The 26,628-nt window shown below is 43.1% G+C and overlaps 1 protein-coding gene across 2 annotated transcripts in view; it reads left to right on the forward strand.

The window, feature by feature from the left end:
- Nucleotides 1-26,628, forward strand: part of srfbp1 (serum response factor binding protein 1) — a 276,667-nt gene that overhangs the window by 234,740 nt on the left and 15,299 nt on the right. For both annotated transcript variants that reach the window (XM_078566697.1, XM_078566690.1), the window contains exon 5: nt 26,266-26,347. In XM_078566697.1, coding sequence (XP_078422823.1) covers nt 26,266-26,347 — 82 coding nt within the window. The remainder of the gene's footprint in view (nt 1-26,265; nt 26,348-26,628) is intronic.

The raw sequence follows: 26,628 nt of genomic DNA on the forward strand, positions 1-26,628 counted from the left end.
CGTTCTCCAATCCTCTGGGATTTTTCCAGAATCTAAGGATTCTTGGAAGATTACTACCGGTGCATCCACTATCTCTGTAGCTAATTCCTTTAATATCCTAGGATGCAACCCATCAGGTCCAGTGGACTTATCGGCCTTTAGCCCCACTAATTTCCCTAGTATTTTTTCTCTAATAGTTATTGTATTTATTTCCTCCCCCCTACCTTTTGCCCCTTGATTATTTAGTATTTTTGGAATGCTATTTGTATCTTCTGCCGTGAAGACTGAAGCAAAGTATTTATTCAGCTCCTCTGCTATTTCCTGGTTCCCCATTATTATTTCCACAGCCTCATTCTCTAAGGGGCCTATATTCACTTTGGCCTCTCTGTTCCTTTTCACATATTTATAGAAGCTCTTACTGTCAATTTTTATATTACCTGCTAGTTTACCCTCAAAATTTATTTTCTCCCACTTTATTATTATTTTTGGCCATTTTTTGTTGGTTTTTAAAAATTTCCCAATCCTCTGGCTTACCACTAACTTTGCCACATTGTATGTTTTTTCTTTCAATTTAATACTGTCCTTAACTTCCTTGGTTAACCATGGTTGCTTTATCCCCTACCTTGAATCCTTCTTCCTCACTGGGCTATATCTTTGCTGAGAGTCATGAACTATTTTTTTAAACATCTGCCATTGTTCTGCTGAACTGCTTTCCCAGTCCACTCCAGCCAACTCTGCCCTCTTTCCATTGTAATTACCCTTATTTAAGTTTACCACAGTTTTCATCCCTAGTTTCTCACTCTCAAACTGAATACTAAATTCTACCATGTTATGGTCACTGTTTCCTAGGGGATCCTTTACTCTGAGATCATTTATTAAATCTGCCTCATTACACAATACCAGATCCAAAATAGCCTGGTCCTGGTTGGATTCACAACATATTGTTCTAAGAAACTGTCCCATACATACTCTATGAATTCTTGCTTGTATCTACCTTTGCCAATTTGATTTTCCCAATCTACATCAAGATTAAAGTCACCCATGATTAATGTACTGCCTTTTTTACATGTCTTCATTATCTCCTGATTTATTCTCTGTCCCACAGTATAGTTACTGTCAGGGGGCCTATAGACCACTCCCACCAGTGCCTTCTTCCCCTTGTTATTTCTTACCTCCACTCATATGGATTCTACACCTTCTGATCCAAGATCCTTTCTTGTTATCGTACTTATTCCACCTCGTATTAACAAAGCTACCCCACCACCCTTTCCTTCCTGCCTGCCCTTTCAAAAAGTCACATACCGCTCAATATTTAGTTCCCAGTTTTGATCTCCTTGTAACCATGTCTCCATAATGGCTATAAGATCATACCCATTAACCTCTATTTTGTTCCGAATACTACATGCATTTAAGTAAAGGGCCATTAATTTTGCCTTTTTACCATATTTTCCCCCTTTGACCCTATTTGCTGTGTTTTTTTATGCTTGTACACTCTGTCCCTCCCTGTCACACTTTGGGTATTGTTATCTAAATAGCTGCCCTACAAGGCTGCCATATCCTTTTGCTTTGTAAGCCTACGTATCCCCTTTCCAGAACCCACCCCTGTTGAGTTTAAAGCCCTCTCTAAATCCCTAGTTATTCGGTTCACCAGGACACTGGCCCCAGAATGGTTCAAGTGAAGCCTGTCCCACCAGAACAGCTCCCTTCTACCCTAGTACTGGTGCCAGTGCCCCATGAACTGAAACCCATTCCTCCCATACCAATCTCTGAGCCATGCATTTAACTCCTTGACTTTATTTATCCTGTGCCAGTTTACCTGTGGCTCAGGTAGCAATCCTGAGATTATTACCCTGGAGGTTCTGCTTTTTAATTTAGCTCGTAACTGTTCAAATTCTTTCAGCAGAGCCTCCTTTCTAGCCCTATCAATGTCGGCGGTACCAATATGGGCGACAACAACTGGACCCCTCCCTTCCCACTCCAAGCTCCTCTCTAGCCCCGAGGAGATGTTCTTAACCCTGGTACCAGGCAGGCAACACAGCCTCCGAGACTCACATTCACGGCTACAGAGAACAGTATCTATCCCCCCACTTATACTGTCGCATACCACTCCTATGCTCCTATTTCCTCCCCCCACTTGAATGGCTCCCTGTATCACAGTGCCGTGGTCAGTTTGCTCATCCTCCCTGCAGTCCCCACTTTCATCCACACAGCTTGCAAGAACCTTGTAACTTTTGGACGGCTGCTGGGGCCGAGGCTCCTCGAACACTACCTCCTGGGTCCCCACACCTGCTTCACCTGCAGTCACACCCTCCTGTCCCTGATCACAGGCCAAATTTGAATTACCTAATCTGAGAGATGTGACCGCCTCCTGGAGCAAAGTGTCCAGGTAACTTTCCCCCTCCCTGATGTGGCGCAATGCCTGCAGCACGGACTCCAACTCCTTAACTCGGATCCGAAGTTCCTCGAGCTGCGAGCACTTACTACAGATGTGTTCGCTGTGGATCACCTTGGTGTCCAGCAGCTCCCACATGCTGCAGCAGCAACACATCCATCTTGCCATCGCTATCATATTTTATTCAATTTATTAATTAATTACTCTGGTATCCTCAACCTTTACACTATTATAATATTTTTTATACACACCAATATCAATCTTATACTTAACAAGCTATCTTTAAGAAAAGGAGAAAAAAAAGGCTAGAGATCTATACATAAACTAAAGACCTTACTATTACTTTAAAGACAAGAAATACTCAACAATCCTACTCAATCAATCAGCTGCTCTCCGTGCTCTTTTCCCTCTCGTGCTCTTCAATGGTCTCACACTCCCCTCTCACTCTCTCACTGTAAATGGCCCTGCTTCTCTCACACTCGCTCCCTGTAAATGACCACGCTGTTTCTCTCTCTCTCTCTCATTGTAAATCACCATGTTGTTTCTCTCTCACTCTCTCCCTGTAAATGACAACGCTGTTTCTCTCTCACTCTAAATAACCACGCTGCTCCTCTCACACACTCTCCCTGTAAATGACCACGCTGTTTCTCTCTCACTGTAAATGGCCCTGCTTCTCTCGCACTCACTCCCTGTAAATGACAACGCTGTTTCCCTCACACTCCCACCCTGTAAATAACCACACTGCTCCTCTCTCACTCTTTCGCTGTAAATGGCCCTGCTGCTTCTCTCTCACTGTCTTGCTGTAAATGACCCCGCTGCTTCTCTCTCACTCACTCACTGTAAATGGCCCTGCTGCTTCTCTCTCACTGTCTTGCTGTAAATGACCCCGCTGCTTCTCTCTCACTCACTCACTGTAAATGGCCCTGCTGTTTCTCTCTCTCTGTCTCGCTGTAAACGACCCCGTTGCTTCTCTCTCACTCTCTCACTGTAAGTGGCCCTGCTGTTTCTATCTCACTTTCTCACTGTAAAACTCACTGCTAGCTCCCACTCTTTCCCCCAACCCTCCCCTAGCCCTGAACTTGCATCTTTCTCTAGTTTCCCTCCTAACTTGTCTCACACCCTCTCCAAAGTTATCTTATCATGAGACCCACTCCTATTCCTTCAATCCTCCTCCCAACTAAACTGACCATCTAGCATCCAGGCCCCCAAGTTAGCTGACATTGTATGTTCATGCTCCTCAGGTACTATCACCCCCTCCTTAAAACCTGTTGTCATCGTCTGTCTCCTCAAAAACTGAACCCTTGGCCACTGCAAACTACAGCCCCATCTCCAACCTTCCTTCTCCCCACCAAAGTCCTTGATCGTGTTGTCCCTTCCCAAGTCTGTACCCATCTTTCCAGGAGTCTCATGTTTGTATGCCTCCAATCAGGTTTCTACCCCAATCACAGTATATAAACTGTTCTTATCAAAGTCACAAATAACATCCCATGTAAATGTGACAGAAGTGAATTATCCCTCCTTGTCCTTCTCAACCCACAGCCTTTGACGCACTTGACCACACCATCCTTCTGTAAGCCTTTCCACCTTCATCCAGCTGTGTGGGATCACATTCACCTGGTTCCATTCTTGTCTATTTAGTCATATCCAGAAAATCACCCACATTGGCTTCTCTTCCTGCTCCCGCACTCCAAAAGCTTTCTGCCCGTGTCCTAACTTGCACCAAGTTGACACTCATCACCCCTGTGTTCTCTGACCTACATTACCTCCTGGCTAAGCAACGCCTCAATCTTAAAGTTCTCGTCCTTGTTTTCAAATGCCTTCATGTACTTGCCCCTCACTATCTCTACCATCTCCTTCAGCCCTACATTCCTCAAAAAAATTGGTGCTCCTCTAAATCAGGCCCCTTGAGCATCCCTGATTTTGATCATTCGACCATTGATGGTCATGCCTTCTGTTGTCAAGGCCCTAACCTTTGGAATTCCCTCCCAAACCTTTCTATCTCCCCCTCTCTCTCCTTTTCTCTCTCTTCTTCCTCCTTTGAGATGCTCCTTAAAACCTACTTCTTTGACCAAGCTGTTGGTCATCTGCCCTCATATCTCCTTATATGGGTCAGTATCAAACTTTGTTTGATGGCACTCCTATGGAGTACCTTGGGATGTTTTACTGTAATAAAGGTGCAATATAAATACAAGTTGTTGTTAAAGTTGTTGCAGGTGTTGCTTCAGAATATAAGTTATCAATTGGCAAAGTCTGTTTGTAATGCCATTTATAAAATTAGTTTTATCAAAGAATTGAACTGACAACTGCAGTATCCTCTGATTAAAGTCAGCAAAGTTTAGAATATTAATATGACTGGTATTATGACAGGTTTAAGAAGAAAATATCAACATGGAAACTAAGTAAATTGAAATTTGTCTACAGTTGCAGATGCAGGTGTTTCCATGGATTATAGTTTTATACTTTTATACTTTTAGTCAGATCCACAAGTGGTGTCTGCAGTTTGGTGTCAGACCTGTTACTTACTAATTTTAGATGGTAAATCAGTAAAACAACTTTTTGTTTGTTTAGGCTCTGTATTTTTCTACAAAAACACGTTCCTTAATATATTTGCATACAATGAAAATAGTGTTAGAATATCATGTCTCTGAGTTCAATTTGATCTTTGGATCACTTAACAGCTGTATATTTAACAAAGCAAGCAATTCAGTTAAGATGAAAGCAATTCTAATTTATGTCCCAAGTGCTTGTAAGCTGTCCAAGTTTCCAATCTTGCCTAATCAGTAATTGTAACAGATTTAGTTCCTTATATGTGTGGCCAACTTGTTTTGTTTATATTGTTAAAAATCGTGTTAAGACAATTTATGTAAGGTTATGCTTTAATAAGTTAACATCTCTATGCCTACTTCAAATGTCAATTCTGACCAAAGATTAAAGTCTTGTGTGGTGTTTAGCGGATTATTGATACATGATCAAATAGACAACAGTAATGCATCAACAGTTGTTAGCAGCAGAGCTATCTGGCCACACCCAGCGCAATTTCTGAGCTGTGTATGGCTTTAAGATGAAAGCAGCAACTTTAAGTTAAGTTTCAGATGTCTGGAGAAATGATTTGTCATTGCTCCACACAGAGCCCAATGCCTGCTTGGTTCATTAATGGTAGGAAATATATCACCCAAAGTAAAGTCAACATAAAAAACTTAGTGTTGAGCAACTGAACTGAACTTCACCTTGGCTGATTCATCTCTTGAGGGAGGGAGGAACAAAAGTTTTTTTTGTGATGGGATGTGAGCATCACTTGCTAGGCTAGCATTTATTATCCATCCCTAATTACAGACTTTTGAACTGCTGCAGTCCATGTGGTTTAGGTACACTCACAGTGCTGTTAGAGAGGGAGTGTCAGGATTTTGGCCCAGCAACAGTGAAGAAACAGCAATATAGTTCTAAGTCAGGATGCTGAACTTGGAGGGGAACTTTCAGGTGGTGATATTCCCATCCATCTGCTACCATTGTTCTTCTAGAGGTCTATTGTTCTTCTGGTAGAGGTCATTGGCTTGGAAGGTGCTGTCGAAAGAGGCTTGGAGAATCCGCAGTGAATCTTGTAAATGTTAAATACTGCTGCCACTGTGGTGAAAGGAATAAATGTTTAAGGTAGTGGATGGGGTGCCAATCAAGCGGGCTGGATGATGTTGAGTTTTGACATTCATCCAGGCAAGTCTGATGCTAGAGTAGCACTGTCCAGACCCAACTGAATGAATGAAAGTCACCAGAGGACCATAGGCCGCCCTCATTAGAGAGAGACAACTGTTGATGAGTTTAACTTGAGGGTCACCACAGCTCAGGCGAGGGGCAAGGTTGAGAAGGTGGGCCCTTTATGGATGACCTCAGCTGGTACAGGAATTGAACCCACGCTGTGGCGTGACTCAGCATCACAAACTAGCCGTCCAGCCAACTGAGCTAGAAACCAATACATCATAACCACCTTTTACTTCAAATTTATGTTTCCTCATTGCTGCACCTTCATTGTGTTGAAATCAAGGCCAATTACATGGGCTCCTACTCTAACTGCAATCTGCGGTTAAATGTGTGAATAGCATGATGTGCTCATGTGTAGCAACAACAATAAGGAAAGTTTCCTGGAAACCCACCTCTATTTGATGCATAGAGCACATCTGTACGTGTTTAATTTTTTTTTCTACTGGGGTTATTTGAAGCAGTCAATACATGCTGACAGCCAGCACTGAATGTGATTTCTGCAGAAATACAGTTACAAAATGCCTCCTTTTGAATAGTTTATAGGAGAAGATAATTAATAAAAAATGTTGCCTGATTTCACTTCTTATCCCCAGTGCTGTAAATGACTCTTGTTCGGTATGGACTAGACGTAGCTGAAGGGCAATCTACAGAACAGATGCTGTATGATGGCTGAAGGGAAATTATCCCTGTAATGTGCATATGTCAAGCTGTAATGTTTAACAACATCTTGTGCTGTAATTAGTTCAGGCCTTGCTGTTGAAACAATGCCACTAACAAAAAAAATTATCTGGTCATTTTCTCATTTTGAAGTTTGCTATTCTTACTTGCATAACAGTGTCAACGTTTCAAAATTAACGAATTGGGTGTAAGGCACATTCGGATATCCTGTGTGTATGAATGATGCTTAATAAATACAGGGGTGGTATAAATTATTTTCAAGTTGCTCAGGCTTGACTAGCAGTATACTGGTTTGAACATATTGGCCATATTTGATTTTTAAAAATGTTTGTATGATAGTAAAAGTATGAGCTGATAATGTTGTAGTGAGGGAAACTGAACCCCCTGGGACCTGAGTAAACAGGGAAAGCAACTGCATATACCTTTAATCAGTTAGATTCAAGGATTGTAAAATTAGCTGTGCAAGAACTAAGAAGGAAGGTGAACTCGATGTCAAATCAAGCACGGAAAGAGAAATAAAGCAAGGGAAGGAAAGTGGATTGAGAGAGAAGAATGAGACAGAAAGGAAAAGTAAAAAAATCAGTTTAAATAAATTTTATATTTTTAAAATTTTCAGCAGCACCTAAAACCTGAAGGAATGAAACTCTATGCTTTTAGTGGTTAACTGTCAGTGCCAGAAAGGTTGACTGGGATAATTAACTCTTGCACATCGTTGAAAGGGCACTTAACCTTGACAAGATTTGATTTAACTTTCTGTGATGAGTTTATTTCATATCTACTGCCCAAATACAGCAGTTTAATGGTGCTCAATGCATTTCAGTGGTGAGGCAAATCGTGAAGTGCCATTTTCAAAAAACATTGGTGAAACAGCTGGTCCCTGACTGGGCATGTGCCCTCCTTGAAGTTACTGTAGTATTTGTGCATAAATAATGGAAAGTTCCATTACTTTGGTAACAAATTATGGGCCTTTGTTTTAAATAACAGCTTATTAGCACCAGTATAAGAAGGTGATGAAAAATTTTAATATATGCTCCAGATCCAACAATCTTGCTGGCACTACCTGCAGGTCCTGACCTTTGAAAGCATGAGTTTATCATTCATTCAGAAACCTGGGACCCTTCTGGCACAAACACATTGCACAAAATACTTTTCTGGACAATGCTCAGCTGCAGTAAACATTTAAAAAATGCATTAATTAGTATTAAACCTTCCATTACTATGTATCAATGAGATTTTTTTTAGGTCCAATCCATATTGGTAACTGCATTACAATTTGACATTGTAAATTATAGAAGATTAAATGATAAAATATAGGATCTGAACTTCCACCCAACCCCAAACCCCCACACACACCCAATGCAAAGTACAAGCATAATAAAAATTTGAGCTTTGATTTTAACCTCTTGTTAGGTTTAGTACAGGCGGCATGGGTAGGAAGGGGTAGGATAAGTGGCAGAGAGAGGGAGAATACTCAGTGAACTGGCACTAAGGGATGCTTGTTGGAAAGGAGCTAAGTCATGGATGTGTTCAAAATGGTTTTGTAGAGGGGAAAGAGCATTGGGTATTATGCCTTCTGGTTCCCATAAGTTCAAACTTTATCAGTTTTAGACTCAAAGTACTGCAGCTTCATCGAGTGTATTTCGCACAGTTCTCCATGTGGCTGGTGGGCTGCTATGTTGTTGCTCGGTACCTGACTGCAATGCAGCAGTAAATGTAGCACCCTGGATGTATATTTGCATAACAATTAGTTCCTAACTGTTTATGAATAATATAACAATACAACAACCCTCTTTCTTTAAAAAGCCTCTATATCAATAAACTGTAGATCAAGGCGTGTAAGTTGACCTGGTATATAAGCTTTTTCCGGCCCCAAAAATCATGTTTTTGCATTTGTTTGGCATACAAGTTGACCTCCCCTTTTCAGTTAGGCAGACTCAATTTTTCATCTTACAAATATATGTTTTATGTACCAGTACCTTTATGTACCTTATAACTGGGCACAAAGAATCAAGCAGGCAATACGATGTGTTACGAAGATGTCTGGGAATTTAAGACATACCCACTCTTGTGTTGGATGACAATAACAATTAATTTGTCGGTTTTTAAACCACTTAGATTTTGGTTAAAAGGATCTTTGTACAGTTACTATATTCAATAAACCACATCACATTAATATGAATTACTGGTGTTATATTTCTTTTTTACATTTCAATATTTTTATATATGTACATGAGATGTGGGCATCGCTGGCTAGGCCAGCATTTATTGCCCATCCCTAATTGCTCTTGTAAAGGTGGTGCTGTGCTGTCTTGTTGAACCGCTGCAGCCCATGTGGTGTAGGTACACCCACAGTGCCATTAGGAAGGGAGTTCCAGGATTTTGACCCAGCAACAGTGAAGGAACGGCAATATAGTCCCACGTCAGGATGGTGTGTAACTTGAGGGGAACTTGCAGGTGGTGATGTTTCCATGCACCTGCTACCCTTATCCTTCTAGCCGGTAGAGGTCCCAGGTTTGGAAGGTACTGCCGAAGGACCCTTGGTGAGTTTGTGCAGTGCATCTTATAAATGGTACACACTGCTGCCACTGTGTGTCAGTGTTGGAGAGCCAGCCTTGATTTATTGTAGTGGATTGGGTGCCAATCATGCAGATAGCTTTGTCCTGGATGGTGTCAAGCTTCTTGAGTGTTGTTGGAGCTGCACTCATCCAGGCAAGTGGAGAGTATGCCTTGTAGATGGTGGACAGGCTTTGGAGAGTCAGGAGGTGAGTTACTCATCGCAGAATTCCCAGCCTCTGACCTGCTCTTATAGCCACGGTTTATATATGGCTAGTCCAGTTCAGCTTCTTATCAATGGTAGCCCCCAGGATGTTGATAGTGGGGGAATTCAATGATTGCAATGCCATTGAATGTCATGCGGAGATGGTCAGATTCTCTCTTGTTGTAGATGGTCATTGCCTGGCACTTGTGTGGCGTGAATGTTACTTGCCATTTATAAGCCCAATCCTGAATATTGTCCAGGTATTGCTGCATATGGACAGGGACTGCTTCAGTATCTGAGGGGTCATAAATGGTGCTGGACATGTGCAAACATCTACAAAAGTCCTCGCACCTGACCTTATGATGGACGGAAGGTCATTATGAAACAGATAAAGATGGTTGGGCCTAGAACACTACCCTGAGGAACTCCTGCTGCGACGTCCTGTGACTGAGATGATTGACCTCCAACAACCACAACCATCTTCCTTTGTGCTAGGTATGACTAACCAGTGGAGAGTTTTCCCTCTGATTCCTATTGACTTTAGTTTTGCTAGGGCTCCCAGATGCCACACTCGGTCAAATGCTGCCTTATTGTTAAGGGCAGTCACTCTCATCTTGCCTCTTGCATTCAGCTCTTTATTGTCCATGTTTAGACCAAGGCTGTAATGAGGTCAGGAGTTGACCGGCCCTGGCAGAAGCCAAACTGAGCATCAGTGAGTAGGTTATTGCTGAATAAGTGCCACTTGATAGCATTGTCAATGATACCTTCCATCACCTTGCTGTTGATCGAGAGGAGATTGATGGGGCAGTGAATGGCCAAGTTAGATTCGTTCTGCTTTCTGTGGACAGCACATTCCTGGGCAATTTTCCGCAATGCCAGGTAGATGCCATTGTTGTAGCTGTGCTGGAACAACTTGGCTGGGGACACGGCTAGTTCTGAAGCACAAGTCTTCAATACTATTGCCAGAATGTTGTCAGGGCCAATTGCCTTTGCAGTATCCAGTACCTTCAGCCTTTCCTTCATGTCACATTTTTTTTTTTTTTTTTTTGTAAAAATATACTTTATTCATAAAAAATCTTCAATCACATTCAAAACCATTTCAAAAACAACATTACAAGGGTACAATCCAGGTTAAACTTTTACAAAATGTATCACCAGGTGCATCAGTACAAACAATATTACAATCATTTACAGCCTTTCATTTTGATCTGTACAGCCCGAGGGGCTCTAAACAGTTCCCAGTCTCTCGGTGCGCTGTGGTAGAAAGGTCTTAGACAGCGACCCTTCCCCATTGCGCCTTTGCGGCAGCTGCCCCAAGCTTTAGTGCGTCCCTCAGCACGTAGTCCTGGACTTTGGATTGTGCCAGTCCGCAACAATCGGTCGGGGACAACTCTTTGTGCTGGAAGACCAACAAGTTTCGGGCAGACCAAAGCGCGTCTTTCACCGAGTTGATGATCCTCCAGCTGCAGTCGATGTTTGTCTCGGTGTGTGTCCCTGGGAACAGCCCGTAGAGCACAGAGTCCTGTGTCACAGAACTGCTCGGGATGAACCTCGACAGCAACCACTGCATCTCTCTCCAGACTTTCTTTGCAAAGGCACAATCCACAAGGAGGTGAACAACGGTCTCTTCCCCACCACAGCCACCTCGAGGGCAACGTGCAGAGGGGGTGAGACTCCTGGCGTGTAGGAAGGATCTGACGGGGAGGGCCTTTCTCACCACCAGCCAAGCTACGTCTTGGTGCTTGTTGGAAAGTTCTGGCGATGAGGCATTCTGCCAAATGACTTTGACAGTCTGCTCGGGGAACCATCCCACAGGGTCCACCCTCTCCTTTTCCCTCAGGGCCTCTAGGACGTTACGTGCTGACCACTGCCTGATGGACTTGTGGTCAAAGGTGTTTTTCTGCATAAATTTTTCCACCAGGGACAGGTGGTACGGCACAGTCCAAATACTTGGAGCGTTCCGCGGCAGCGTGGCCAGACCCATCCTTCGCAACACCGGGGACAGGTAGAACCTCAGCACGTAGTGACACTTGGTGTTTGCGTACTGAGGGTCTACGCACCGCTTGATGCAGCCACACACAAAGGTGGCCATCAGTATGAGGGCGATGTTGGGCACGTTTTTTCCCCCTTTATCTAGAGGCTTGTACATCGCGTCCCTGCAGACACGATCCATTTTCGACCTCCAGATAAAGCGGAAGATGGCTCGAGTGATCGCCATCGCGCAGGAGTGTGGAATGGGCCAGACCTGCGCCACGTACAGCAACAGCGAGAGTACCTCACACCTGATGACCAGGTTCTTACCCGCAATGGAGAGGGAGCGTCGCTCCCACATGCCCAGTTTCCTTTTCACCATAGCCACTCGCTCCTTCCAGTTTCTAACGCATGCCCCGGTCCCTCCGACCCATATCCCCAGCACCTTCAGGCCGTCAGCCCTGACAGTGAAGGGGACAAAGGATCGGTCAGCCCAGTTCCCAAAGAACATGGCCTCGCTCTTCCCACGATTTACCTTGGCTCCCGAGGCCAGTTCGAACTGGTCGCAGACGTGCATCAGTCTGCGCACCGACAGCGGATCCGAGCAGAAAACGGCGACGTCGTCCATGTACAGGGAGGCTTTTACCTGAGTGCCTCCACTGCCTGGGATCGTCACTCCTCTTATGCCCGGATCCTTCCTGATGGACTCGGCAAAGGGTTCTATGCAGCACACGAAAAGGACAGGCGAGAGAGGACAGCCCTGCCTGACTCCAGATTTAATCGGAAAGCTATCTGTTTCCCACCCATTGATTGAGACTGCGCTACTGATGTTAGTGTAGAGCAGTTGGATCCAATTTCGAATTCCCTCCCCAAAGCCCATTTTGGAGAGCACATCCCCCATGTAGGTGTGCGATATTCTGTCAAAGGCCTTCTCCTGATCCAAGCTGATGAGGCAGGTATCCACACCCCTGTCCTGTACATAGGCAATCGTATCCCTGAGCAGCGCCAGGCTGTCAGAGATCTTCCTGCCTGGCACAGAGCAGGTCTGGTCAGGGTGAATCACCAATTCCAGAGCGGATTTGACCCGGTTGGCGATGACCTTGGACAGAATCTTATAGTCCACATTCAACAGTGAAATGGGTCGCCAATTTCTAATTTCCTCCCTTTCCCCCTTGTGCTTGTAGATGAGGGTGATGATGCCTTTCCTCATGGATTCTGACATGCTGCCGGCCAGGAGCATACTCTCGTACACTTCTAGCAGGTCTGGGCCGATCAAGTCCCACAGAGCCGAATACAACTCCGCCGGCAGGCCGTCGCTTCCGGGGGTTTTACTCTTCTCGAAGGACTCGAGGGCCTTAGTCAGTTCGTCAGGAGTTAGCGGTTTGTCTAGGCTCTCCCGCGTACTGTGGTCTAAGACCTCCGTGATAGAGGACAGGAAGGACTGGGAGGCCGTGCTGTCCGTGGGCTTCACGTCATACAGTCCGGCATAAAAGGATTTGCTGATCCTCAGAATGTCGGACCGTGATGACTTTACTGAGCCATCTTCTTCCTTCAGGCTGCTGATCACAGAGCGCTCTCTGTGTACCTTTTGGAAGAAGAAACGTGAGCATGTCTCATCCTGCTCCACGGAGCGGACTCTGGAACGGAAGATGATCTTGGAGGCCTCCGAGGCAAAGTGCGAGGCTTGCTGGCCCTTCACCTCTTGGAGCTCCTCCTTGACATCGACCCCCATCGACTGCAGCCGGAGCAGATTCTGCATCTTTTCCTGGAGTCGGGACATTTCCCTCTGTTCCTTTCTAGCTTTCTGGGTGCCTTTGCGGATGAAAAACCTCTTGATGCTTCCCTTGATCACTTCCCACCAGTGTGTCAGGGACTCAAAGAGGGGTTTCACGGTTCTCCAACCTTTGTAATCCCTCTTGAGCTCCTCAATGTTCTCTGGGGTCAGCAGTTGCACATTTAGCTTCCATGCCCCCCTGCCCCCCCTCAGGTCTTCCTCCAAGTGGCAGTCCGCCAGTAGGAGGCAGTGGTCAGAGAAGAACACCGGCTTGACGTCGGTGGATCTGACTGTGAATGCACGGGACACAAACAGGAAGTCTATCCTGGAACGAATGGACCCGTCTGGCCGCGACCAGGTGTATCTACGCTGCGCTCCGTCTGCAGGGTTGCTGAAGACGTCGTGCAGCTTGGCATCCTTAACTGTTTCCATCAGGGATCTGGACGTAGCGTCCAATCTGCTTCCGGCCCTGCCGGATCGTCCAGCCGCATCGATGATGCAGTTGAAGTCCCCGCCCAGAATGACCGGCCTGGAGGTCGCCAGCAGCAGTGGGAGCTGCTGAAAAACCTCCAGCCGCTCAGCCCCTTGTGCCGGGCCATACACGTTAATTAACCGGAGTGGAGCGTTCTTGTACATTACGTCTGCTACGAGGAGTCGCCCGCCCACCACCTCCTTGACCTCGGAGACGGTGAAGTTGTAGCAGTAAATGTGACACCTTGGATGTATAGCTGCATAACAATTCATTCCTAGCTCTTTATGAATAATAAAACAGTGCGAGTCCAGGGCTGGGAGGTTGTGACTTTTGTTTTGGGACCCAGGGAGCAATACTGTTCCTCCTCGCACCACAAAGGAGAGCATAACTCTTGTTTTGAAGAGTCTCTTCAGGCTGCCAACTCAGAGGTTTCCTGTCAGGCCCCAGTTAAAATACATTCAGGACCCCAATGACATAATAGGATTTAAAGCATACATCAATTCATGGCCCCCACCTGCTTTAGGACTGCAGGTCAAAAGGCCTTTTGTAGTTCGAGTGTTCCATATTCATTGAATCACAATATATTTACTTCCCATATTTAAAAAGTAAAACATTCCAATTAGGTAATCAAACTTGAATGATACAATAGTTTGTTTTTATCTCTACTACTTTACCCAGCAAACCGTTCTTTTAACATCGCAAGGTCAATATTCTGGAATCCCTTACCTGACACCATTGAGAAAGCACATCAGAACAAGGATGACAGCATTTCCAAAAATCAGTCCACATTCTCGATAAAAAGCAAAATGTTGCGGATGCTGGAAATCTGAAATAAAAACAGAAAATGCTGGAAAAACTCAGGCCTGACAGCGTCTGTGGAGAGAGAAACAGAGTTAATGGTTTTTTTTCATTTTTTAATTTTTAGTTTTTATCCATTTATTTTTATTTCTATTACTATTTAAATTCATTTTTATTCATTGTTTTATCCCATTTTCAATCTTTTTCCCACCACCCTCCCCACCCCCAGTAGAACCACCTGTCACTTATTCATGTTGCTCTTTCCAGAATGCTTACCCTTGTCCTGCCATTATCACATTCTGCTCTCCAACCTTAATGCCACCACTAGCACCTCCTTTAGCCAGTTTCACTATCATTAACACCCCTTTGTCCTTTTGTCCATGACATCTCTGGCAATCCTTCCTTTGCCTCCACCTATCACTGACCTTCTATCCAGCTTCACCCACTCCACCCCCACCCCCAGCCTTAAACAGTATAAATTTCATTACATTTTATTTCTCTTTAGCTCTGAAGAAGTCATAAGGACTCGAAATGTTAACTTTTTTTTGTCTCCACAGATGCTGTTAGACCTGCTGAGTTTTTCCAACATTTTCTGTTTTTGTTTCAGATTTCCAGCATCCGCAATATTTTGCTTTTATGCTGGCTTAGCATGTAAGGTGTGAAAGGAATTTGCATTTTTAGATAAATGAAGGGATATTTGGATTTCAAAGGGATCTTAGGCTGTTTACAACTAGCCAGATAAACAAGGCTAAGGAGCATGTTTATTTTTCCCAAAGGTTACTGACAATATTGGCAACATGAAAGTGTTTATATTATGAGGAAAATACAGTTTCAAAGACATTTGAAACAATAGAATTTATATATTAACAAGAGAGAAACATATATAAAGGAGAATGAAATCCCCTGTGTCAAAAGCCCATGTAAGATCTAACAGGAATGTGTGAAATAGCCTTAATGAAGCCCCAAGCCATTTGTGCATAAGTCTACTATATAATGAAACTGAAATTGGGGAAAAGCCATTTGGAATTCCACTGTCAAGTGGGTATTGTGTTAACTTGCTGGTTCTGTTTTAAATCTAAAATGTATTTTAGACTGTTGCCTTAAAGGGGGTGTAACTGGGGTTTAGGTTAATTAGGAATTTTAGGAGTTATTATAGTAGTAAGTAATTGTAGCCTTGTGTATGTGCTTGAAATCTTTTGTTAATAAATATATTAATTTAATTTTTTAAAAATCTCTAAAGGTCTTGATGGACTCATTACTTCTGAATTCAGTGCACACATCTTCTTGTTATAAATGCAAATTGCAAAACCATTGAGTTGGCGTGACCATGTTCCCCTTGTGGATTTGGTCCGCCTGGCACACCATCTGCCACATCGTAACAGGCGAATTAATTGAAACCTTTAAAATCCTGAGGGATTTTGACAGGGTGGATTTGGAGAGGATGTTTCCTCTTGTGGGAGGATCCAGAACTAGTGGTAGGGGTCACTGTTTAAAAATAAGGGGTCACTCATTTAAGACAAGAGATGAGAATTTTTTCTGAGGATAGTGAGTCTTTGGAATTATCTTCCTCAAAAGGCAGTGGAAGCTGAGCCTTTGAATATTTTTAAGGCAGAGCTAGATAGATTCTTGATTATCAAGGGGGGTGAAAGGTTATCAGGGATAGGCAAGAATGCGGGGTTGAGGTTGCAATCAGATCAGTCATGATCTTATCGAATGGCAGAGCAGGCTCAAGGGGCCGAGTGGCCTACTCCTGCTCCTAATTCGTATGTTTGTATGTTAGTAGATTATTCATTAATAAAACAGTTGAAGTTTGCATATAATTATTTGAATCCATTATTTTATAAGATATTAATGTTAGACTGGCGTCTGTAATTGCTGAATTAATTTTGCTTTTTCTTCAATACAGGTACTAGTTTAGCTTGTTTCTAATCCAGCAGCATCTAAACAACATTTGTTTACGCTGTTGTGATAATTGTAAGACCTTCATGCCTCTGAATCTAACCATAATTATTACAATTAATCCCTTTCCCTTCGTGCTGCAAGCTTTATGATCATTTTTTTTTTCATTTTTGATTCGCTTGCTGAGTCATTTAGTGTTGTACAAGTTGAGCCTACATCTGGTAATTTCTAATAATTATATACCTGGATGTTAGCACTAGGAAGTGTTGCATCCTAAATCATCCAAAGATGTTATTTGCACTTTGTGTGTGTGTGCTATCACGATCACCATCTCAAGCTGAGCTCTCTCTGTGGCTTCAGTGGCACAATGAATCATGAAATACTCAGGAATTAGGATTACCAATTCAAATTCTAGGCCACTTTGACAACCCAAATTACATTTGACCATTAATATTGCTAGACTTCCTACTTTTGCATATCCTTCTTTCATATGCATCAATTATTTTACCATTCTTTTTATTCTGGAGATCCACTCCAAACTCCTGGGCCCAGATTTTCACCATGGTAGAGAGGCTCTCTATTGTGGCGAAAATAGCAGAACTGCCTGAAACACGACACTTCTCGTTTTCACTGGGGCAGGATTGGAGGTGGGGTGCATTTCATGCATGCGCGGTTTACAGGGGCAGCTGGCTATTTAAATCATCAGCTGCCTCCACTGAAGGGGGGGGGAACATGAGATGGCATGGGTCGACATGAATGGGGCATGGGGAGTGTGTGAGGTGAGTGGTAGGAACTGGAGGGATGTTTCGTGTTTTATTCTTTTAATTTTGTTTTTGGACACAGCGCTGAAACCCTGAGGCTGGCCTTCTATCCAGCCTGCCTCAGCACCCGGCATCCTTCTCACTTCTTCCCAGGTTTCTTCTATTCTAGCCCCCACCCCTCTACCCAGACCTAAAATCCAACATCTGGGCAGCTATTTTTCAAGGTCAGGTTAGCGGGTCCAGGAATTTTCCCGTCTCTGCGCACCCGACCCGGAATAAAGATCCGGTCCCTAGTATTTCCAGTTAGAAATCTCTAGCAAGGTCATTTTACAGGATGGTTGTTCCACTTCCTACAGAAGTTTAAAATGTAAGATTGCACTTTTGTTTTACCTTTTCTCTTTGGGGGGGTGGAAAAAGTACAGAAAGGAGAAAAAGCTTAATAATGGGAGAGATGTAGGAATATAAATCGCTTTTCTTGGTACAATGGCAGGAAAGTGCTCTCCAAAAACTGTTCAGAAAAATCTTCCTGCCTTGATAAATTGTGAATTCTGTGAATAGTGTCCAATGCTATTATATCACTGGGCATCTCATTCCTGTTACAGGCATTTGGAAAATTGTGTTTGCTTAGATGTACTTTACAGGACAGCTCATAGATGCAGCACTGGTTCTTTTATACCATATATATGAGTTTAAATGCCTTTGCAATAGCTGTTCTATTCATTGAGCTGATTAATGTACACGTATTCATATAACCTTACATTACAGAAAGAGGCCATTCACCCTTCATTTCAATGCTGGCTCTTTGAAAAAAACTTTTGAATTTCTCTCACTCTCCTGTTTTGTCCCTGTAGCCCTGCAAATATTCTTTCTCCATTATCTATCCAATTGCCTTCGGAAAATAACTATTGAATCTGCTTCCACCACATTTTCAAGCAGTGCACTGCAGATCGTAGCAACTCTTCATTTCCAGTCTAATTTATTGCCACAGGGGAGGTGGTGACGTAGTGGTATTGTCACTAGATCGGTAATCCAGAAACCCAGGGTAATGCTCTGGGGATTCGGGTTCGATTCCTACCACGGCAGATGGTGGAATTTGAATCCAATAAAAATCTGGAATTAAAAGTCTAATGATGACCATGAAACCATTGCCAATTGTCACTTATGTCCATTAGGGAAGGAAATCTGCCGTCCTTACCTGGTCTGGCCTACATGTGTCATGTGTCTCCAGACCCACAGCAATGTAGTTGACTCTTACATGCTCTCTGAACAAGGGCAATTAGGGCTGCGCAATAAATGCTGGCCGACCCAACGATGCCCACATCCCAAGAACAAATAAAAGTTATCTTAACTCTCCATGCCCTGGTTACTGATCATTCTGCCAATAGAAGCAGTTTATCCATATTTACTGTATTAAAATCTCTCATAATTTTGACTACCTCCATTAAATCTCCCCTTGCCTTCTCTGCTCTAAGGAGAACCATTCCAGCTCCTCTAGTCTCTCCATGTAAATGAAGTCCCTCAGCCCTAGTACCTTTCTGATAAATCCCCTCTGTATCCTCCTCTCTGAGGTCTTGACAGTCTCCCTAAAGTACGCTACCTAGAATAGGCCCTATGGAGAAGGGTTTGGAGGTGGGTGAGGCCGGGGGGAGCAGCTAGAAACCCTGTTGAGGTGACTCTCTGAAACTGTCCCGTCTCCAGGCAACTTTCTCGGGGATGGGCTGCCATGGGAAACAGCAGGCTGCTCCAAGGAGGCAGGTAGGTAATGAACCAACTAAAGCCCCAACCAAGGGCCATTTTCCCCCAGTGCTGCAAGTTTCTCAGCATCACACAGACACCCCGCTATGTTGGAAGCCCAGCGGACTGCAGAGGAGACCCTGCACTGGGCGTTTGGTCACATGTGGCTGAATTAATTGGCAGCATCAGGGGGATGCAGTGCTCACAGGAGAGTGGCCACAGGCTGTCTGCTGGAGGGGGCAACCCTGCACCATGTGGCCCCTCACAGTATTTTGTCATCATTTTCACCGCTAAAGAGATAGGCCTTTATAAGCACCTCCAATTTGAGGCAGCCCCAGATCTCCCACTTCTCCAGCAACACTTACCTCGCCCGGTGTGTCTGTCACCTGGACATTGCTCTTGGCTCTCCTGTTGGGCCTCCTGTTTCCCTGATCTGCTCGCAGTTCTTAATTGGAGTCGTAATGTTGCTCTGCCTGGCACACAGAGGTCATGTGTGGGCTTGGGACCCACATATGCTCCCAGCACCTGTGGGGAAAATTCAGCCCAATGTCTCAGCTGAGGCCTAATTAGTGATTTATAATAATTTAGCATAACCTTCTTACTTTTGTATTCTAATGCATTAACTTTTAAAGCCAAGGATTCTATATGCATGTTTAACAGCGAATGAAACCACTCCTCTCTCTCACCCTGACTGTTCCCTTTGGTACAGTTTTCACCTCCGCTCCCTAAAGTCCAAGGGACATAGGCTTGAAAGGGCATGTCAGATAATTGGTTTAACCATCCACCACTGGCTGGATCACTTAAAATGTTATCAGGTACGAAGATAATCCGCTTCTTTTCTGTACTACAAACTGTCTTTTTAAACTCTTCTCCCCTGTTCCCTCCACCCTCACCTCCAAATACATGTGCACGGGATTCATGAACTTTTGTCACTAAGATCGCTGCCTCTGCCATGTCCCTCCCTTCCTCTAGCACACCTGACCAAACTTTCTTTAACGTCCACCTGCCATAGCCCTGAACTTGCATCTTTCTCTAGTGTCTCTCTCTCTTCCCTCATACCATCCCTGAACTCATCTTGTCCATGAGACCCCCCCCCCACCTCCTGTTCCTTTGACCCTTTTCCCATTAAGCCGTTGATCACCCAACTCCTGGCTCCCATGTTAGTTGATATGGTAAATGATTTTCTCTCTCTATGGGTGTTGTCCCTTTCTCCTTTAAATCTGCCATCATCACCCCTCTCTAAAGCCAACCCTTGACCCCACCGTTTTTGCAAACTACCATCTCATCTCCATCCTTCCTTTCTCCTCCAAAGTCCTTGAATATATTGTCACCTCCCAAATCGGTTTCCGCCATTCCCAGAACTCCTTGTTTGAATCCCTCCAATTAGGTTACTACATCTGCCACAGTACCGAAATAGCTCTTATCAAAGTCACAAGTGACCTCCAATGTGACCGTAAGAAAGGTAAACTTTACCTCCTCGCCCTTCTTGACCTGTCTGCAGCCTTTGACACAACTGATTATTCCATGCACCTCAAACACCTCCCCCTTGTCATCTAGCTGGATAGGAATGCTATCATCTGGTTCCATTCTTATCTGTCTAATCATAGTCAGAGAATCACTTGCAATGGCTTCTTTTCCTGCTCCTTCACCATTACCTGTGATGTCCCTCAAGGATCTCTCCTTGTCCTCCTCCAAATTCTCATCTACATTCTGCCCCTTGGTGAAATCAGCCGAAGTCACAGCGTTATTTTTCAGATGTACACTGATGACACCTAGCTCTACCTCATCACTACCCCTTGATTCCAAGACTCTTGCTAAATTATCAGAATGCTTATCCGACATCCAGTGCTGGATGAGCAGAAATTTCCTCCAATTAAATATTGGAAAGACAGAAGCCATTTTTTTCAGGCCTCTTTCCAAACTCCATTCCCTAGCCGCAAACTACCCCCTCTCCCTGGCGACAATTTGAGATTAAGCCAGTCTGTTCACAACCTTGGTATCACATTTTATCCCATGATCTGCTTCTGACCTCATCTTCGTGCCATCTCTAAGACCACCTTTTCTCCATAACATCACCCAATTTCGCCCCAGTCTCTGCTCATCTGCTGTTGAAACCTTCATTTATGTCTTCATTATCTCAAGACTCAACCATTCCAATGCACTCCTAGCTGGTCTCCCACATTCTACCCTCTGTAAACTTGAGGTCATCGAATATCCTGCTTGTGTCTTATCTCGCCACAAGCCCCATTCCACTATCACCCTTGGGTTCGTTGACTTACATTGGCTCCTGGCTAAGCAATGTCTTGATTTTAAAATTCTTGTTCTTGCTTTCAAATCTCTCCAAGGCTTGCCCTTCCCTTTCCCTAGTCTCCTCCAGCCCCACAACCCTCCAAGATATCTGCTCTCCTCTAATTTTAGCTCATGTGCATCCCTGATTTTAATCGCTCCACCATTGATGGCTGTGTCTTCAGTTGCCTAGGACCCAAACTCTGGAAAACCTTCCCTACAACCTGCCTGCCCCTTTACTCAGATAGGAGAATGGGCCTTGCTGAGAATTAAGTCATGGGCAGCAACTGGCTTAATCTCAAATCCTTTAAGACACTCCTTAAAACCTATCCTTTTGACCAAGTTTTTGGTCATTTGACCTAATATCTCCTTGTGTGGCTCAGTGTCTTGCTTGTTTTATAATATTTCTGTGAAGCACTTCGAGATGTTTCATTACATTAAAGGCACTTTATAAATACAAGTTGCTGTTGTTATCAACTTGTCCTGGCACTTTCAACGAGTTGTGTATGTGAAACTTCAGGTCTGTCTCTTCTTGTAACTCCTTGAAACTTGTATCAATTTGCTTACATTTCCTCTCTTCATTCTTCCTTCCAAAAAACAAATATTCAGTCTTCCCTTCATTAAATTTATTCTACCCGTCCCACTAGTATGTCTTTGTCCTCCTACAGGCTGCTACTGTTATCCTCACAGTTTGCTACATCTCCGAGCTTTGTGTCATCTGCAGACTAAAATGTTCTCCCTAAATCCAAGCCCAGGCCATTAATATATATCAAAAAAAGAGCAGTGATTCTAATAAGTGTCCCCTGGGAAACATCACTTTATACTTCCTATTACCTAAAAGACATCTATTCACTACAACTCTCTGTATTCTATTTCTTAGACAGTTTTGTATCCATGCTGCCACTGGTCCTTTTAATCCCATGAGTTTAAATTTTGCTAACCAGCCTTTTATAAAAATATATTTATGAAGACTGGCATTTATATAAGCACCTTTAATGACCTCACGATGTCCCAAAGCACTTTACAAACAATGAAGTACTTCTCAAGTGCAACTGCTATGTAGAAAACACAGTAGCCAATTTGCACAAAGTAAAGACCCTCAAAGAGCAATATCTGTTTTTAGTGAATTTGATTGAGGGATAAATAATGGCCAAGATACCCAGGAGGAATTGCCTTGCTCATTGAAATACACTGTAACCTCTCTAGTCCAAAATGCTTGGGATTATAAAATAACTTTAGAATGCCTAACCACATGCATGTGAACCAAATATAAATATGTACCTAAGACATAAAACATGCTAAAGCTAATGTTAAGACACAAAAGTGCATGTTTTCAAATCCATTCATTTGAAAATATGGGCTGATGTACCATTGTTCAGGGGTTCAGAATAAAACTAAGCATTGTCAACAGTTAAGCAATAGATTCCTTTATAAATGTTTCTCAAGGCTTGTAAATCCCAATGCTTTCATAGTATACATTTGAAGACACTTGCGGTCATCTCAAGTTCTCCTGTACTCTCTACACAAGTGCTTCCCAAACTATTTTCCAACGTGATCCAACTTTAACACACGCGCAAGTGCACATGTGCACACACACATTGTAATCGGCACCTCTTCCCCACTTTTGGTCTAGTTTTCAGTGCCTGCAAAGCAGAGTTACATGCCTGGGGTCAGGAGCACCTACAACAGGCAAGCAGAAGCTCAGCAAAGTTTAAAGCTGCCACTCACATTCCCAGCTCAGTCGCATGACATCCCTTTTTTCTCCCGCACTCCGGACACAGCAATCAGCCAATGAGTTACAATTGCCTGATAAAAGTGTTTCCAAAGGTCGCGACCCACAGTTTGGGAACCGTTGCTCCACACGTTCTCTTTTTCTCTCCTTGTATGGCATCTTTAACATCCTCAACATGATCAAACTGAAGCATGATCAAAGCTGAAGGAAACTGGGAAACTAGGCTAGACGATAGATCAATAGAAAAGCAGTGGCAGACAAATAAAGAGGATATTTCAGAGTATTCAGAAAAAGTATATGCCGACTATGAAGAAAAATTCTAAGGGGAGGACCCATCATCCGTGGTTAACTAAAGATGTTAAGGAAAGCATCAAACTTAAGGAAAAAGCATACAACTCCACAAAGATGAGTGGCAGGACAGATGATTGGACAGAATATAAAGAACGGCAGAGAAGGACTAAAAGGTTAATCAGGAGAAATAAATTAGCCTGAGAGGAAGCTAGCTAGAAATGTAAAAACGGATAGCAAGAATTTTTACAGGTATTTAAAAAGGATAAGAGTAAGTAAAGTGAGTGTTGGTCCTCTAGTGAGTGACACTGGGGAGTTAATAGTAGATAATAAGGAAATGGCGAAGAAATGAACAAATATTTTGCTTCTGTGTTCACTGTAGAGGATACAAAAACATTCCAGTAATAGCTGCAAATCAGGAGGTGAACAGGAGAAAGGAACTTGGTAAAATTGAAATCACTGGGGAAACGGTACTGAGCAACTTGATGGAGCTGCCGGCTGGCAAGTCTTCAGGTCCCGATGGACTACATCCTAGGGTCTTAAAAGAATGGCTAATGAAGTAGTGTTAATTTTCCAAAATTCACTAGATTCTGGAAAGGTTCCATCAGATTGGATAGTAGCAAATATAATCCCTCTATTCAAGAAGGGAGGGAGGCAGAAAACAGGAAACAATAGGCCAGTTAGCTTGGCATCTGTCATGGGGAAGCTGGTAGAATCGATCATTAAGGAGGTTATAGCTGAGCACTTAGAAGAGCTCAAGGCGATCGAGAAGAGTCAGCATGGTTTTGTGAAAGGAAAATCATGTTTAACCAATGTATTGGAGTTTTTTGAAGGAGTAACATGCGCAGTAGATAAAGGGGAGCCTGTAGACATACAGTACTTGGATTTCCAGAAGGCATTTGATAAGGTGCCACATCAAAGATTATTACGGAAAATAAAAGCGCATAGTGTAGGGGATAACATATTAGTATGGATAGAAGATTGGCTGGCAGAAAGCAGAGAATATGCATAAATGGGTCTTTTTCTGATTGACAGGATATAACGAGTGGAGTCCCGCAGGGGCCTGTACTGGGGCCTCAACTTTTTACGATTTACATCAATGACTTAGATGAGGGAAGTGAAGACATGGTAGCTAAATTTGCAGATGACACAAAGATAGGTAAGAAAGTAAGTTGTGAAGAGGACATGAGATTGCAGATGGATATAGATAAGTTGGGTGAGTGGGCAAAGATCTGGCAAATAGAGTTTACTGTGGGAAAATGTGAAGTTATTCACTTTGGCAGCAAGGAAAAAAAGGGGAGTATTACTTAAATGGAGAATGGCTGCATATACCTGAGGTGCAGAGGGATCTAGGTGTTCTAGTACATGAGTCACAAAAAGTTAATATGCAGGTACAGCAAGTAATTAAGAAGGCTAATGGATGCTATCCTTTATTATGAGAGGGATTGAACGTAAAAGCAAGGATGATATGCTTCAGTTATACAGGGCATCGGTGAGACCGCACCTCGAATACTTGTGTGCAGTTTTGGCCTCCTTATTTAAGGAAGGATGTAAATGCATTGGAGATTGTTCAGCGGAGGTTTACTTGATTGATACCTGGAATGAATGGGTTGTCTTATGAGAAAAGGTTGGACAGACTTGGCATCTTTCCACTAGAGTTTAGTAGAGTGAGGGGTGATTTGATTGAAATTTACAAGACCCTGAACGGCCTTGACAAGGTGAACGTCAAAAGGATGTTTCCCCTTGTGGGTGAGTCCAGAACTAGGGAGCACTGTTTTAAAATTAGAAATCGCCCTTTTAGGATACAGATGAGGAGAAATTTTCTCCTTGAGGATTGTGCAACTTTGGAATTCTCTGCCTCAGAAGGTGGTGGAGGCAGGGTCATTGAATATTTTTAAGGCGGAGGTAGATAGATTCTTGTTAGGCAAGAGAATCAAAGGTTATCTGGGTTAGATGGGAACATGGAAATCGAAATACAAGAAGATCAGCCACGATCTTATTGAATGACGGAGCAAGCTCGAGAGGCTGAACGGTCTACTCCTGTTCCTATTTCTTATGTTCTTATGTAAACTGCACAAACCCAAATCTGTGGTGCATTGGTGATTTGTTGTGGCACCGTAAGCAGGGAATCTGAGAGTTACGAGGCTTGTTGAAAAAATTCCGGACAACTGGTGCTTCTGGATTCCAGATTTCTGGACTGGAGAGTTTGCTGTGTCGTGCCATAGGATATTTTATGTTCCCAAGAGGGAAAATGAGGCCTGTGTTTGACATCGCATCTGAAAAATGACACCTCTGACAATGCAGCATTCCCTCAGTACTGCACTGGAATGTTAGCCTAGAATATGTGCTCAAGTGTCTGGAACAGGACTTAAATCCACAGCCTTCTGCTCCAAAGCAAGAGTGCTAACATTGATCCAAGGCTGATGTTTTTATCTGTATCCCATACATTCCTGGAACATTATTTTGCAGACATTTCATGTTCGCAAACAGCCCCCTCAATCTAACAAATACAATTTGTGTTTTTTTTAAAGTCTCAACTAAAGTTTACAATTTTCTAAGCTGACATATAAATTAAATCAGATGGCTGTCAAAAAATTTGGCCACTAGATTTGTTTGCTCATTAATAATATTGATACCAGTGCACTTTAGGAAAAATTGCAATTAAAACAGTAGTTTAATGTTGTATGATACTTTTAGTTTCACAGCAATATTTTTTCCATCACAAGTGGTGGCTGCAACTAGAAGTTCTATTACTCTAGCATTATGCAGTTCAAAATACACTCCCAAGAAACAACCCAAAATTGAATGGCTAACATTTATATTTAGACTGTTGCATGCTTTCACAGAATATGGGCATGGTGCACTGATTAGTTCATGATATTAATTATCATGAAGGGGACAGTTACCTGTTTGTGCTGGAACAATTAATGTATTTAATTGATTGCTCATCAACTTACTAATCATTTTCTTTTGTTGTTTGGACTTGACAGCCTAATTCCACAGTAGTTGAACGAGCAGTTGCACGAATTGTATCACATCCACTCATGAGCATAAAAGTTGCAGCTATTAAAGGTAAGATGCAGATTACTGTAAAACACATAGTGAATAAAACAGTATGCATGACTTGCATGTCTATGCTACAGCTTGCTCATTCCAGTGATATTGTTATCTGTTCTTTAGAAACTAAACTTGAATTATTATTGTTGTATGGTTGTAATGTCTACATACAAAAATATTGGTAGTTTCATCATTTAGTTTCATTAAATTTTCAGCCATTGTCCAGGATTTAGAATTTTCATATTGTACATTGACAACGACAATAATTATGGAGAAAAAGAAATTTCCTGGTGTAC

The sequence above is a fragment of the Cetorhinus maximus genome, chromosome 2 (assembly GCF_964194155.1).
Source record: "Cetorhinus maximus chromosome 2, sCetMax3.hap1.1, whole genome shotgun sequence".
NCBI classification, from domain to species: Eukaryota; Metazoa; Chordata; class Chondrichthyes; order Lamniformes; family Cetorhinidae; genus Cetorhinus; species Cetorhinus maximus.